Source organism: Nesoenas mayeri (genome assembly GCF_963082525.1).
Source record: "Nesoenas mayeri genome assembly, chromosome: 2".
NCBI lineage: Eukaryota > Metazoa > Chordata > Aves > Columbiformes > Columbidae > Nesoenas > Nesoenas mayeri.
Window position 1 is genome coordinate 149,952,263 of NC_137543.1, and position 14,841 is coordinate 149,967,103.

The following is a 14,841-nucleotide window of genomic DNA, read 5'->3' on the forward strand; positions in this document are numbered from 1 at the left end:
TCAATGTATTATTATGTGGTTTTGGATGTGATTTGCCATTCTAATCTGGTTTGGTAGTCTGTAAAATGCATATAATAGTATTTCCATAATACACTGTATTATAAAAATTGCTGTATGTTTTATAGTGTCTTTATAGTGTTTTGAGACTGTATAATCCCATATGGATGCTATACATTTCCTGTTACAGCATGTTGAAAAAAAGAACAAAAAAAATCCGAAGTCCAACAACTGAAATTTTGACCAGACTTGATGATTGTTCTTACTTGTAGTAACAGTGGCTAATTTATTACAGTATGTAGTTACTTGTAAGCAGTTTTTTTAAATGACAGTCTGCACCAATGCTAAAGTTGGTCTATGAAACTTTGTACTAGTTTAAGTAATATGAAGAACATATTTTTGAGTGAGGACAATGAATTCAGTGAAACAGTTTAGAAACATAATCAACAGGAGTGTAAGGTCTGTTTACCTATCCTTGATCGTGGTGGTAAAAATCCCAAATCTATGTTGCTTGTACAAAAGAAAAAAGATTCTGCAAACATTTAGCAGTTGAAGTTTTGCCAAGAACCATCCCGTCCTGGTGGGACAGGTCCCAGTAATAAGCATTTCGCTTGGCTGCACTTTGGGCCCGTTGTGGAACCAAGGGAGCTGTAGTTCTCACAGTATTCAAGGATGTTCCCTAATACCAAAATACCACAAAATGCTTGTTAAGGGGAAGACATAAGTTTTTTTTAGGGTGTGTAGGGTTGTATTCTGACAGTCTGCTGTGAAGCCTGGAGGACCCCCAGGGCTTCTTAAGTCAATGTAGAAGGGGGAGAGCTGAGCTGGCAATGTTGAAACCACTGAACTTGGGCATGAAACTACCTCTCTCCATTACTTGTATAGCGTTGGGCTGGCAAAGCTTCCTTCTGACTGTAAGTGAAATTATTTCTATAGCGAAGAACTGAAGACATTTAATATATACATATTGAAGAGCTGAGGGACATCAGGTCTTCAGGTTTCGTCCAAGATCTGGCTATGACTCTTGAGTCTTCATGATGTGTTTCTACACCAGGAAAGGACCAAGTCCATAACTATGTGCTAGAGTGACTTGGCAACTTGACCTTCAGGCACTTCCACATTTGTCTTTCTAGTAGCGCTGAACTCTTTCAGCCACGCTGGTAATCTTGTAGGACTATCCTGGCACAGGAGCTGTGCTTGAGCTGCTTGTGATCAACATGTGGGTGAAGAGCAACAAGCTGACTACCCCAAATATAACCAGACAGGACATGGCATCTCAGGATATTATACAGTCTGAATTTCCCATTGTTCTGTGATGCTTGGATGCCATGCTAAGCACCTAAATCTGTCCTGTCCCCCCAAGTCAGTAGTCTGAATGCATCCTTAATTACCTGAGGGTTCAATGAATCTGTAGAAAAGTTGAAGTTACAAAAAAGATTAATTCATTTCCTAACTAAAGTAGCTTTTCTAAATGTTTCCACCTCTTCGCGGGAATTTTCTAGGTGCTGAATCTTACATGAGTAATTCTCCCTGCTTAGAGAGCTAGGAAAGAATATCACCTTTTATATCTTTAACTTCTATGAGTGCTTGGTGCAAGTTCTCCATTGTTTTCTGAGTCTGGCCTGTAAGCCAGAAGGTGACTGAAGAGCCACGCGCTGTATAGTGTGTGGTTGTGGTTAAGTCAAGGTTTCCAAACCTTCGCACTCCAATGATGTAACTTCCCTTCTTTGTAATAGCAAGGGGGTAACGGTTGCCACTTCAGGCTGCTGGTAAAGGCCTTTGCAGTAAGTGGGTTACAGCTCTCCACCTCTTCTAACTTACATTAGGCTTTACACATTCAATGTTCTGGCTAAATTTTGCAGTATCAGTGCAGCAATAGGCTTCAAAGAGGATTTTGAAATTGGATTTATATAGCGGATAGAAGTGAAGTAAGCTGCCCTTACTCTTTAATCTTAACTAAGACCAGTCTCTTGTCTTGGACAAAACAAAAATAAATCATTTACAAGTGACCGAAATGTGAGATGTTTTTATTGATATAATCCTCAAGCATTTTGTCTTCAATCCTAATAGAGATAACACTAAGTCTATAGAGATTGCACAAAGAAAGTTTTTGTTACAGCTTAATGAAAAATACATGCATACATACAGAGGCACACTTCTACCTATATGTGTGTATGTGTGTGTATTTCAGGTTCTTAGGGACATGGTTTAGTGCCAGTCTTGGGTTAACAGTTGGACTTGATGATCTTCATGGTCTGTTCCAACCCAAATGATTCAATGAGTCTATAATACGTTTTCCTACTGTTACGAAAGTTCAACAGTAACAGTTAAAAGTGCCTGCAGAAATAGGAACAGGTCATTGACCTTAAAAAGAGGAAAACTAAGACAATTTGGCAGCATCTCAGTCTCCACTTTAAGAATGCCATTCCAACTTTCAAGTTTTAAAATGTTAGAAAGTAGAAGTTTAATTGCTTAAACTGCCTGTAAATGTGTTCAGGTTCATTTTGTCAAAACCCCATGCCTGAAGGCCAAAACCCTGGAGTTGCAATTAGGAGTTTATGCCACAAAATGATGGTTAATTATAATGCTGTGGTCTGGTCTGCTGAAGACCATGCTGTGCTGTTTGAGCAGCCCAAAGCATCTTTAAACTGAGTGAAGCCAAGTGATGGAATTACCTGTTTACAGTCATTTTGGCTTGGCAGAAGTGGCCTTTTGCATTGTGTAATACTCATCTTTCCCTTGCTTGTGAACACAAAAGAATGTGGTTGTGACCAAATGGGTTTCTGCTGTGCCCAGTTCCCCATGGGCCTGTGTCCATAGCTGGGCTTCATGCTATGGCAGAGTGGGCCAGAAGCACAGAAGCATGGCTGCTGCCCTCTAGTCCCTCACCAGAGAACCCAGGCCAGCTGAATTTGTCTTATATGGGGAAAATAAGAGAAAGGAGGTCAGTGTGGTGCTTAGAAGAACGTGCAGCACAAGCAGTGCTTGAGACGGCAGGGGTGTGTATAAAGACAATATGTTCATCTAGAGACTGGAAATAGCAAACGAGATTGAGCTGTCAATGATATTCTTTGATGAACAGATGATTGTACTTTCAAGGTGAATTGAATAATATAATGGATACAAAGGAAAATACAGAAGATAAAAATTAAGGTAGAGGAAGAAAGGTGATTGAAATTGAATTTGGAATGTATATGCAGGCTGTCTTTATAGGATTTCATCTGTGTAATTGTTTGTGATTAAAATACTGTTAAATACTAAACTGTGTTCAAAATTTTGCAGTTAATGGGTGTTAATTTTCAGTTACCTACTCTATTTACATGCAGCCTATCAGAATTGTTTACTGCCTGTACATTGCAATATGCAATACTAGACAAATACTTTGGCTGTTCTTAGAAGTGAGTATCTGTCATCATTTTGTTGTTTCCCTTTAGATTACCTTTGTCCCTTGCTGGTGATAAATGCAGTGTGTGGAACTTAAATGTAGTGCAGTGTTTTAGCAGGATTTCAAGCAGTTTAACTATTTACTAGATGATCAGAATTTTCCTACTGTTCCTGTTTAATTCTGTTTCTTATACAATGTCCATAATTGTGGATCTGAGCATGTACTAAGTGACATGGCTAACATCTGTCATGTATGATTCTCCTTTCTGCTCCCTGGGAGGAAAATTATGTAAGGATTTTTACAAGTTTTTTCTTATTTTCTTTTCATTTTATGTCTGCATTAAACACAATTATTTTGCAGTATTCACACATACAGCCTTGTTTATGTGAGATTGCTTGCTTATAAAAATATCGCAAATAATGGCTTCTCATCCAACAGGGAATGGACAGGCTATCCCACCATTAGCAATACTCTTATTTTGCTAAGTGCATTGGGTTGCACAGCTTTCAAATCATGTTGCACCAAAGTGCATTTAATCACCTAGAGCATGAAACCATTGTTATCTTAAACTTGCAGTTTGATTTATGTGTTAGTTGCCTCCAGACTAGTGTCCTAAATGCACTGGTATTTTTGCTGGAACAGAGCTCCACAGGCTCTCTATGGGGTGAGTTAATTGGGAAAGTGCTTTAAAAAATCAGAGTATATTTAATCAGCTGTAATAAGCATTTTCCTGACAATTAAGACTCTATACATCTACCTCCCTTGTTGCTGTTTACTTTCTGAATATTTTGGCTAATTGTTGCTTTGACTTGCAACCCTTGCTTACGGTGACTGGTTCATACTCACCAGAGTAATATATTTTCATTGTTACATTCGACATGAGTTATAGTTTCAGGCTTGCAGCTGATCATTACAGGAGGCAGTGATATAATGCATATGGTTGCAAGGCTCCTCTGTGGGAGTTAGTGCACAGTAGGTTATGATGAGAACTTGCTAACTCCATGGTGTAGCTGTTCAGGTGCTTTCAGACCTGCAAGGAAGCGTAGGCCACTTTGCGGCAAGGTCCCTTGCAGGAAGGCCCTGGTGGCTCAGCAGAAGCAGCACAGAGAACTGGTGAAGGATGGCTAATCCATTGCTAACTTGGACTGTAGCTTACTGCATATTAACTTTCCCATGCAGACCAACGCCTGCTGAAGGTACCCAAATGGATGAGAATTTTAATCTATCACCATGCTAGTGAGCATAAATGCATTTATGCATACAGATATATATGTTTCTTCTGTGTTTGATATATAAATATACTTGATTAGTGCAAAAGCAATTATAATGTTGCACATAGATACCCTCCTGTTCTTTTTATAATAAATGGTATGTAAGAAGCTTAATCGGGAAAAATAGTCATGTAATATTTCTATCGTATTTTGTGTTTTTGCAGTGAGAGAAAAACGCAAGAGTCTCTATATAAACCACGTAAGTGAAAATGCCTCGCTATGCAGCTTTCTCCTTGTTGTCTATATGATACAGTAAATAAGAGTTATCACACGTTATTTCCATATTGGTGAGAGGGTGCTGATGCTTCAAATGTCTGTTCTGCATCAGGATTCAGAAGTATAGGTCTCGGCTATTGAATTAGTGGAACAGATATGTTAGTTTAAAAACAGCTTCATGCTCACAACCAATGTATGTAGGTAACTGGTACCTGACACAAAGAGCCACACACATTAGTATGGCTTTTAAAATTCTTACAAAAACTCTCAAAACTTGAAATTACATTTGTGTGTAAGTTTGCTTTGGCAGAGAGCTGCAGCATTTGATATTTACACAGAAGTTTTGAATTGCCTGAACAGTGTTGATGCAATGTCAATGTGGATTGGTATGTGGTGCATGCTGAGCGTGAAGATGGGGTTTTGATACACGTGCGGACTCTGGGTATTTTTCAGTTCAGTTCTCTTCTTTTTGAATCAAATTCTTGGGGAAGCTGAGAGCAAATGCCCTTTAGCCTGCTTTGGGATGGGGCCAGGCTCTTTGCCCCAGTTAGTTCTGTCTATACTACTGAAGCACCTGGAGCCAGTGCGGCTCCCAGTATGTTGGGCTTTGTGCTGAAATATCTGGAATCATGCCTCAGTAAAACTGATGAGGCAAAGAACTAATTGTCTTCCAAATGGTATTTGCCTTTAGGGTAAATGGGGAGAAGTTCTCAAACTTTTTTTTATCTGGAAATATAGGCCATAATTTCATGAATCATCTTCAAGCTGGTACAGCTGTTGAAAGAAGCAGATGTGGCTTATGGCCTCTGCATCCCTTTGTGTGGGGGTGAATGTTTGTGCAGCTCCAAGTAAACTGAATTGGGGCACAAATGTAGGTAGAGTCATCATGGCTAAAAGCTAAAATGGATCAGCTCCTAGATGTGATTCATTCCAGGCTTGTACCTGCAGAAAGAGAGGGAGCCCGGGAGGCAGAATGAGCCGCTGAGTGGGGTGAGAGGCAGAGCTGCTGCGTGCTGAATGTTTCTGAAACTACTGCCTGGCTTCAAAAGCAAGCTCAGATTTTCATTTTCCCAAGAGTTAATAGTTTGAGAAGTCATGATATACTGTGAGGCTTATAAAAGCTTTAAAGTTGGCCCCACCAAACTAGTGGATATTCTCATTCTCAGTGCTTCTTACCTTCTGTTCCCGTTAAACGTTTCCATGGTTTACAGTGCATGTGAGGGTGGTTTGCAGTGCAGTTGTATTGTTATAAAATTACTTGTAAAGCTAATGCACTGGATTTCCATTAAACTTAATAATGTGTGCTCAGTAACTTGCAGCATGCTTTTTAGCCTCAGACTTGGAGAGTTTAGTGCCAAACAAATAAACATTTAGACACTGCAAAGCAAGTTATTAACTGTGTCTGTGTGACAGTGCAACTTGTGTCATGAACTAAATTCTTGTATATTCTGAATCTCTTCATGTAATGTAAAAGATGGATTCTGCATTAGGCAGGCTGCGGGTGGATTCCTCTGGTGGTGGATTGAACAACGATGACTGCCACAAATGCTGCTGGAAGCACACTATTGCAAACCCTGGTATAAAATATTTCTAGGCAATGCTGGACTTGTTGCAGAAAAGGGGATGGTAATCATGTCACTGAGGACTTGTTAGGGCTCAGGATGGCAGCTTATGCAGTTGATACCCTGAGCACTATACCTCTTCCTAATTTTTTTTCAAGTATCTTTCTAAGGTTGCAGCACTGTAAACTTCCCCCAGTAGTCTGGTTTACTGCTACCTTAAGTCTGACTTCTTAGTATTTATAAAGTACTGCTTCTGAATTACAAAGCTAAAAATAACCTTAGGCAGCTCAAGTCCTTCCTATGTCTTTCTATGTGTGTGTCCTTACAGGTCAGTTTTTTAGCCAGTACCCATAGATAAGCTGCATTTTCAAGTTTGGCCTGTGATATTCAAGTTGTTACTTCGGCACACCTGTGAGCATTAATTCAGCATCTCCTAAATGTCCAGTCTGCTAAAGCTGGTGCACAAACTGGTGATAATTTTTGAAGTGGTTGCTGTGGCTTTTATCTGGGAACTGTGCTTAGGTTTGTAAACTGCAGGGAACCATTGTCGTTTTCCAGACTGACTTGAGGAAATAGTTAAGTTTAACAATTGTATGTTACAAATTAGGAGTAGTATTTTCATGATAAGCTACAATATGTGTTGTGTCCTCTTGGCTGATCAGTTCTTTTCCACCATTTTTCAGTGTGTGTTAAGTGCATTTCTAGCAGGAGCTGTTGCTACTCATCTGTTTCCTTGTTGATCTGAACTTCTGGGCCCCTACATCTGCGCTGCAGGAAACAAGCCAGGGGACATAAATTTTAGAGTGTTGTTTTGTCTTCCTTTTACAACAACTCCTCACCATAATGCAGAACTCTCCTCTTTTGTGGTTTTTCCATAACGTCATCTTTTTTTGTTGTTCTATAAGTCTTTTATATTTATTCTCCTTTTGTGACAAATAACCCAAGATGAGCAACAAAATATTTTTATCCTTTTGTGCACTATCTTACTGGTTCTTTTGCAGGCAGAATTTAACATCCCCAAGATGATCAGGGTGGCAGACTAGCAAGAGAAGTATCAAGAAATGTTGTGCTTTTTCTTCTTTAACTGCTTGTCTAGTTCTGTTTTTTAATATATGAGAATATTAGTTTATATAAATACAGTTTCAAAATGTAATGTATGAAAAAAATCAATTTAATGAGTTAATATTGACTCTTTTTCATTTAAAACCATGCTTTCTCAGTATGACAACACCACTGTTCCTTTCTTGCTTGCTCTTATTTGTAGAATATTTTCCTTGGCTGAATAGTTTCCTTTCATCTCCAAATACAAATAGTGGGTTCCCACTTTGATTTATTGCACTTTGTCAAGGGCTGGCAGTTGTCAAATTTCAGAATTCACCTTGTCAGTAGGTGAGATGGGGAGGGAAATGAAGACACATTTCAAGGCCTTGGGACAGTCGGTGAAAGAGTCTGGGGCACACGTGATTTTTCTCTTCCCTTCTTCCATTTTCAGGTGACTATGTGGGATGGAATAGAAGAATTCAGTCCATAAATGATTGGCTACAAAGCTGGTGCTACAGGCAGGGTTTGGATTCTTTGGTAACGGCTGGTTTTATAAGACACCAGTCCAGGCAGTAATACATGGGAAAGGTTTATCTCACAGGGGCAAAAGGATACTGGGACAGGAATTAGCAGGGCTCATTTGGACAGCTTTAAACTAGATTCGAAGGGGGATGGGGTTGCAGCTGGGCTTGCATCAGTGGGGCAGCACTGTAGAACTGATGAAGACCGTGAGGCCTCCCTTACCCCTAGGGTGAAATCTGTGTGCTCAGCTCACTCCCTGAAATGCCTGTACACCAATGTGTGCAGCATGGGGAATAAGCTGGAGAAGTTAGAAACCCGTGTTCAAGCAGGAGATTATGACCTGGTGGCTGTTACAGAGACATGGTGGGACAGCACACATGACTGGAATGGGGTCATGGATGCCTATGTCCTTTTCAGGAAAGACAGGCCAGCCAGGGATGGTGGTGGAGCAGCTATTTACGTGAGAGAGCAACTACAATGTATTGAGTATTGTCCAGGGGCAGATGAGGAGCCAGTTGAGAGTCTATGGGTGAGAATTAAGGGGCAGGATGGCAGGGGTGACACTGTTGTGGGTGTCTATTACAGGCCACCAGATCAGGGTGAGGAAGTTGATGAGGCCTTCTACAGACAGCTGAGAGCAGCCTCACAGTCACAGGCCCTGGTCATCATGGGGGTTTTTAACTACCCTGATGTTTGCTGGAAGGACTACTCAGCCAGCCAGCCACAGTCCAGGAGGTTCCTCCAGTGCACTGACGATAGCTTCCTCATGCAAATGGTGGATGAGCCAACTAGTAGAGGAGTGCTGCTGGATCTCATCCTCACTAACAAGGAGAGTCTGGTTGAAGCAGTAAAGGTTGAGGGCTTCTTTGGCTGCAGTGACCATGAGATGGTGGAGTTCAGGATCTCCTGTGGCAGGAACAGAATAGCAAGCAGAATCACAACCCTGGACTTCAGTAGGGCCAACTTTGGCCTTTTCAAACAATTGCTAGGGGAAATCCCATGGGCAAGGGTACTTGAAGGTAAAGGGGCCCAAGACAGTTGGTTCTGCATTCAGGCATTGCTTCTACCAAGCTCAAGATCAGAGCATCCCGACACGTAGAAGTCAAAGAAGGGAGCCAGGAGACCTGCATGGTTAAACAGGGAACTGCTGGACTAGGGAAGGCAAAGGGGGAGGAATGAAAGGAGGGGTGACACTGTGCCGTGGAGAAGCTGTCATCTCTCAGTCTTCCCATGGAGCCTGAGGAAATAGATATCAGGATGGTGCTGGATCCTTTGCAAAACTTCCAGTGTCCTTGTTAGTGCTGGAAGTTGCCTATGTACAGTGTACCTGGTGTGTTTGCTTTCTTCCAGCCTGTTTGAATTTCTAAGCAGTTGCAGCAGACTCTGCTTCCCTTTCCTGTTCAACTGGCAGTTGTTTTTTGCTACAGCTTTAATGCTGCTTCAGTGTGCACTTGTCTTTTCATCTGCTTAGTCAAGCTGCTGAGGGGGATAAAGATGCAGACTGAGATAGAGGTGTTTCCTTTTTTCAGAGAGGAGAGATTGCATCAATATCTCTGCTTGCACAAGGAAAGCAAACAGGAAGACATACTTCATGTTTTTGGGGGAGGGGAGGTGGAGAAAAAGTGAATTTTTTACTATTGTTTGCAGTAGTTAGTTCTTTGTACTGGGTAATTATCTTTTGCAGGGGAAGGGAGCAGGGCAGGGGAGGAAAAGTTGTTTTCTCCATCAAATCTTTCAAGAAATTTTCCCTTTCAGACAGGATGAAAATGCTCTGTTTGCCAATGGACTTTCTCTTCTTCTTGACAAGAAATGGTCTTAAAGTTCAATCTATGTTAGTGAGCAGTAATATCCAGTAAAAATAAGGGATATTTTTTGAATATTGGAATATTTCTGAAGGATGATAAAGGGAAGTAATACCTGGCCCACTCTTCTTTTTCTTTTTTTTTTCTGTTTTTATTCTGGAGACCCTTCGGCTTTGTAGCAACGAATTCCTTTCACCATCGCCTTATTTAGCAATCTGGACCTGATGTCCCTTGTCTGCTACCCAGTAACTGCATGTTCAGATCCCAGCAGACTAATACTGGTTTTATCATTCCAAATAGGAAGACTAATATCTTTGTATAGACCAGCATTTTTTTTCAGCATCCTGCGGAAAGGTTCCTGGGCATCATTCATGTCAGAACCTCGGTCCCTCTAAGTGACCCTGCAGTGATTCATGTCAGGAGAAGCTGCTTCCCAGCGGCAGCCCTGTTGATGGGGGCTGCTGGAGAACGGATGGGCCTTTTGCTGTACTTGGTGTGGCACAAGCAATTTCTGTGAGCCTTTTTGTGTGCTTTAAATGATGTATGGTATGTGCTCCTGTGTAGCCCCTACATTTTCCTGTCAGAGTGGCTAAAGAGGCTGTTCTGCTTCCCTGTTGTAAAACTATTAGGCATGTGACTGGTAATCAAACACTTTCAGCTAGTGGTTATAAGAGTAAATGTGGTACATGCTGAAGCGGGAACATAGTCTGAAAGGTGCTTTAATCCATGAAAATGCAAAGCACAACATAAAATGTGAAATTTTATTTTTGTGAAGTGCCTGAGGCCAGCTACTGTAAAGGTTTATAATTACTGTCCAAATTCCTCAAGATATGTTAATTAACATTCCTTACTCAAAGAGAAGAACAAGATAAACTAGAAGATAGATTAGAGGCTTCTCAGGTGCTCTTGAAGCTCTCCTGGAGATTGCTTAACCTGGTCTTTGTTCCTCTCCATTGCAAGATCACAAAAAGCGAGTCTAGAGGGGGGGCCTTTATAGACCATCTGGCCCATCTAGCAGATTCCTTCTACTGATGCTATTCTTAACTGATACGGTTTAAGATGCTTTTTCAGGCTTCCAGTAAATTAGAATCAACAGGTTTTCTTCAATGGCTTGCTTAAACTTACTGTTTCAAATGTTTTTCTAAAGTCTTTCAGCCCCTTGCTGCTTTTCCTGTCCTCTAGGGTGAAGAATTTTACCTCTCCTATCAGCCTCAATGCAATAAGTTATATGAAATGGCAAATTTTAGTAGGGGGAGGAACAAAAAGTAACTTCTAAGGTGGAATGAGAGCACACAGGAGAGTTATTTTACAAGGTTGCTATATAATACTTGCTGTGCTGGGAGCCTAATGGAGTCCCTCTGGTCAAATTGCACAACACTGGCAATTATGCGCTATGTAAATATAAGCTTTTGAGCTGCTTTTAGTGTTCAAAGAAATATTTAATCTTTTCAGGCTTGTAAAACAGGGTGCTTTATCAGTGGCTAAGTAGGGCCTGTGTATGCTGCAGGAGAGTTTCCAAGTGGTTGCTGAGCCCCTCAGGAGCTCAGGGGTGCTCTGACATAGTTTGCTGTAGTTGACATGATTAAGGACAAGCTTGGAGAACAAAAAACTTGCAAGTACAGATCTGGTCTAAGGCATCAGTTTTGGACATTATCAAACATGGGTGAGACTGATCAACTGAGGGCAAGGTTGAATCATGTCAGAGACTGACGAGGTACAATGGGTATTACTTAAGAGTGGTGGGACTAGGTCTTTTTTTTCATTGTAGGTGTTGGCACAAAAAGGTAAGCATACAATGGTTCAGTTTCCTGTAGCTTTTTTTCAGGTGAATATACTCATATCTAGCCACTAAATGTAGACAATTGTGCTGTAGTATCAAATTATGCAAGATGAAAATAAATGCAGAGCTTTGCAGAGCCGTGCAGAGAATTGTGTTGCATGGCTTGCTAGGATTTTGGAAGCACTTTGTTGACCTGTAAAATCGTGTTTCTTCTGTGAAAAATGTTGTCAGAACTAAATCGTGTCCTGAAGCAACAGAAGATCCCCAAGATAGGAACCTCCCTTTTCCAGGTCAGAAGTAGTCCTGGTATTTTTGCTTGGTGCTGTAATTTGGCTTCTTGTGTACTTGTACGTGGCAGTTTTCCCTGTTAGTGTTTTGGCCAGCCTCTGCTGCCTGCAAGCTCATGGGCATGTCTCCCCAGACGGGTACAAGCAGGCTTCAGTTTTTCCATGGGGGGAAATACTATTTAATAGAACCTTTTAAAATCATGCAATAACTTACACCTGGTTTGATGTAAGAAGAGACAGTACTATCATTATTTAAGACAGAAGCTGCAAATTATCTTGTGATGGACAAGTGCAGAAGAACATTTAAAAAGACGAAAGCTCCTCTGCCAGGCTGGAAGCTGGCTGGCTGAAGGCCAGCACCGGTACAAAAGCCGTGGAGCTTCATTAGGGACGTGTTGCACCCAAATGAGCAAATCCTGCTGAGCACCGGAGCAGAGCGCCACGCTGGGGGGCTGGAGAGCTGCCAGGACACAGCCGGCTGCTGCCCCTGCTGCTCGGCTCTCAGTGAGAGTTTTGGTCAGTACGCACCCGTCTGTTAAACAATTCTACCCAAAACCACCCTGAAATGACTATTTCAACAAACAAAATAGCAACACGCCCCCTTTCACCACAAATTTAGGTTTAATTTTTGAGTGATTCTAAAATGAAGGCTGAGAGAAATTAATCCTTTTGTGTATTCTCATTGTGAATTAGGAATTTGTTGTGATTCCTTTCATAGGAGGTACACAGAAGCAGTTCTGCAGGGCTTGCATGATTTTGATGGCAAACGCAGCCATTCTGTTTCCAATAAGATGTGTTTTATGTAAGCTTCAAGTAAATCATATTGTTCAAACATCTTAAAATAAGCACATTTTGGAAAGTTGTAAAGTTTCAGGATGGAGCTGGGAGAGAAAAATAAAGCAGTGGTATTTCCTCAGTACTAGCTGTGCAAGGGGGGAAAACTGCTCTTTTTAAGATCTAGAAACACCTGGCATTAGATAGAATCTTGATCTCTTAGAGCTTGTTCTGTAACACATGTAAAATATTAGCAAGTTAAAAATAATTTTTTTCCATATGTATTTTTCTATAAAGACGGAATTTATGCAGAACAGCTATTATGTATTCATTGTAACCTATATTGCCAGCATTTCTTAATTAACATCTTCGGTTGAAACAAGAAAAATGACAACTGCTTCTGGAATAGAGCTATGAATCCTCTCCACCAAAAGAAATCACAAAGTGATGTAAAATTGTTCCAGAATTCATCTCAAGAGTTTGTTCAATCTGGTGTCTTGCCTCAGAGCATCTAAGATATTCCTAGTGTATGTTTGTTTTATCTTCTCTTTGCAACTTTCAATGATGGAGATTCTGTCACTGCTCAAGTCACTCAAGCTGTCTCTGCCATTATGAAAAGCTGATAGTTTAGAGTGGGTATCATTTTGCCATCATCTCCTCTCATACATTCAAGTCCAGTCTTACTTTTCCCTAGTTCAGTATAAGCCTGCTCTTTCTTATCCCACCCATAATGGTCATGGAGAACAACATTACCTTCTTTGGAACTCCCTTCAACACGACTTAAGGCCAATATTGCTGCTTTGTTCCTGGAGAAAACCTCTCCAGTCTTTCAGTTTTTCTTTCTAAATAAAGTTTTTCAAACCTCTGAATAATCTTGCTGCTCTCTCCTCTTGACTCTCTGAAATCAATTAATATTTCTTGAAATACAGTGGTCAAAACTGGACATGATATTCCAGCTGAGCAAAGTGGAAGGGTGCTCCATCATGTTATATACACAGTAACTCTCTTTAAAAATTCTGTATGATCTTTTTTGTCAAAAAGAAATAATTTTTTGTCATATGATCTGCACATCCTTTGATGACAGCCTTGGCAGTTGCTTGCCATATTGTATTTAGACAGATGATTCTTCTCTAAGTGTACAGCCTTGCTTCTGTTCTTAATGGATTGCAGGGATATACTTTTGTGCAGACCACTTCCCAAATTTGCCAAGATTGTTCTGGATTGTAACCCTGTTTTCTAATATTTTTTTTTAGTCCTCCACAAGTTGATGCCAGCTGCAAGTACAGTAAAAATACCTTGGTTCTGTTTCCAAAGTTATTGGTCACTATTTTATATTGAGTAGACCAGACCTCTATGGAATGTCCCTTACTTCAACCTTCCAGTTTGAAAATGATCCCTGGGTAACCAGAGGATAGTTTTCCAAGTAGTTTTTATTTACCATGTTTTCCTTGTTCTGACCTTCGAGCGTTTTATGTGAGATGGAGTCAGAAATCTTGCTGAAGTTGAGAAGCATGACACCTACTGAGTCTCAGCTTGGGTATCAGGATATTACTCCTGCAGGTTAAAGTACATTTCAAGTGAATCCCACTTCATGTCAATTAGGTGATTTTCATTTGTAAAGATAATATTTGCAATAGCAGAGATTGTCAAGGCTCCACATGTGTCCTGTACGTCCCCATGAAGGTTCACGAAAGGAGCTGTACCCATCCTTTCTTTCCCCCATATCAGCCTTAGTGATGGGGAGAACAGGAGAAGGATCCCCTTAATGTTAGAGGGTTTGAATAATTTCTTCAAAGGCTCTATAGTCTTTCTCAGCCCTTCTGATTTTTCTTGCTCAGAGCCTTTCTCACTTGTCTAAATGGAAGATTTTTGTGGTCAGATGTGATGGATTTGAAATGCGAAGGCACTAAGCTCTTGTACAGATTTGGGTGGACTTACTCCATTGGAATGGCCACAGAAGAGGGTTTCTGTACAGGACGGTGCTGAATACTGAGGTGATGCTCAGTAACCTCTTTGTCCTTTGTAAGGATGAAGAAGGTTCCTGTGCAGCTTTTTATGGAGGTTCAGAAAAGCTTATTTGGCTGAGCTGTGGGACTTGAGATGTCTTTCAGCTTAGCCAAGCTAGAATATGAAACTGAGGGTGTTTTCCAGTAAATAGGAAAAGGCAGAAGGTCTGTTACCTGGCATACCATATGGCTGCAGTT

At 40.8% G+C, this 14,841-nt stretch overlaps 1 protein-coding gene across 3 annotated transcripts in view; it reads left to right on the forward strand.

The window, feature by feature from the left end:
- Positions 1 to 14,841, forward strand: part of CCNY (cyclin Y) — a gene marked incomplete at both ends in the record, with an annotated part of 121,187 nt that overhangs the window by 72,031 nt on the left and 34,315 nt on the right. For 2 of the 3 annotated variants that reach the window (XM_080339930.1, XM_080339931.1), the window contains one exon: positions 4,818 to 4,852. In XM_080339930.1, coding sequence (XP_080196056.1) covers positions 4,818 to 4,852 — 35 coding nt within the window. The remainder of the gene's footprint in view (positions 1 to 4,817; positions 4,853 to 14,841) is intronic. The other variant, XM_080339929.1, reaches the window with a different exon arrangement.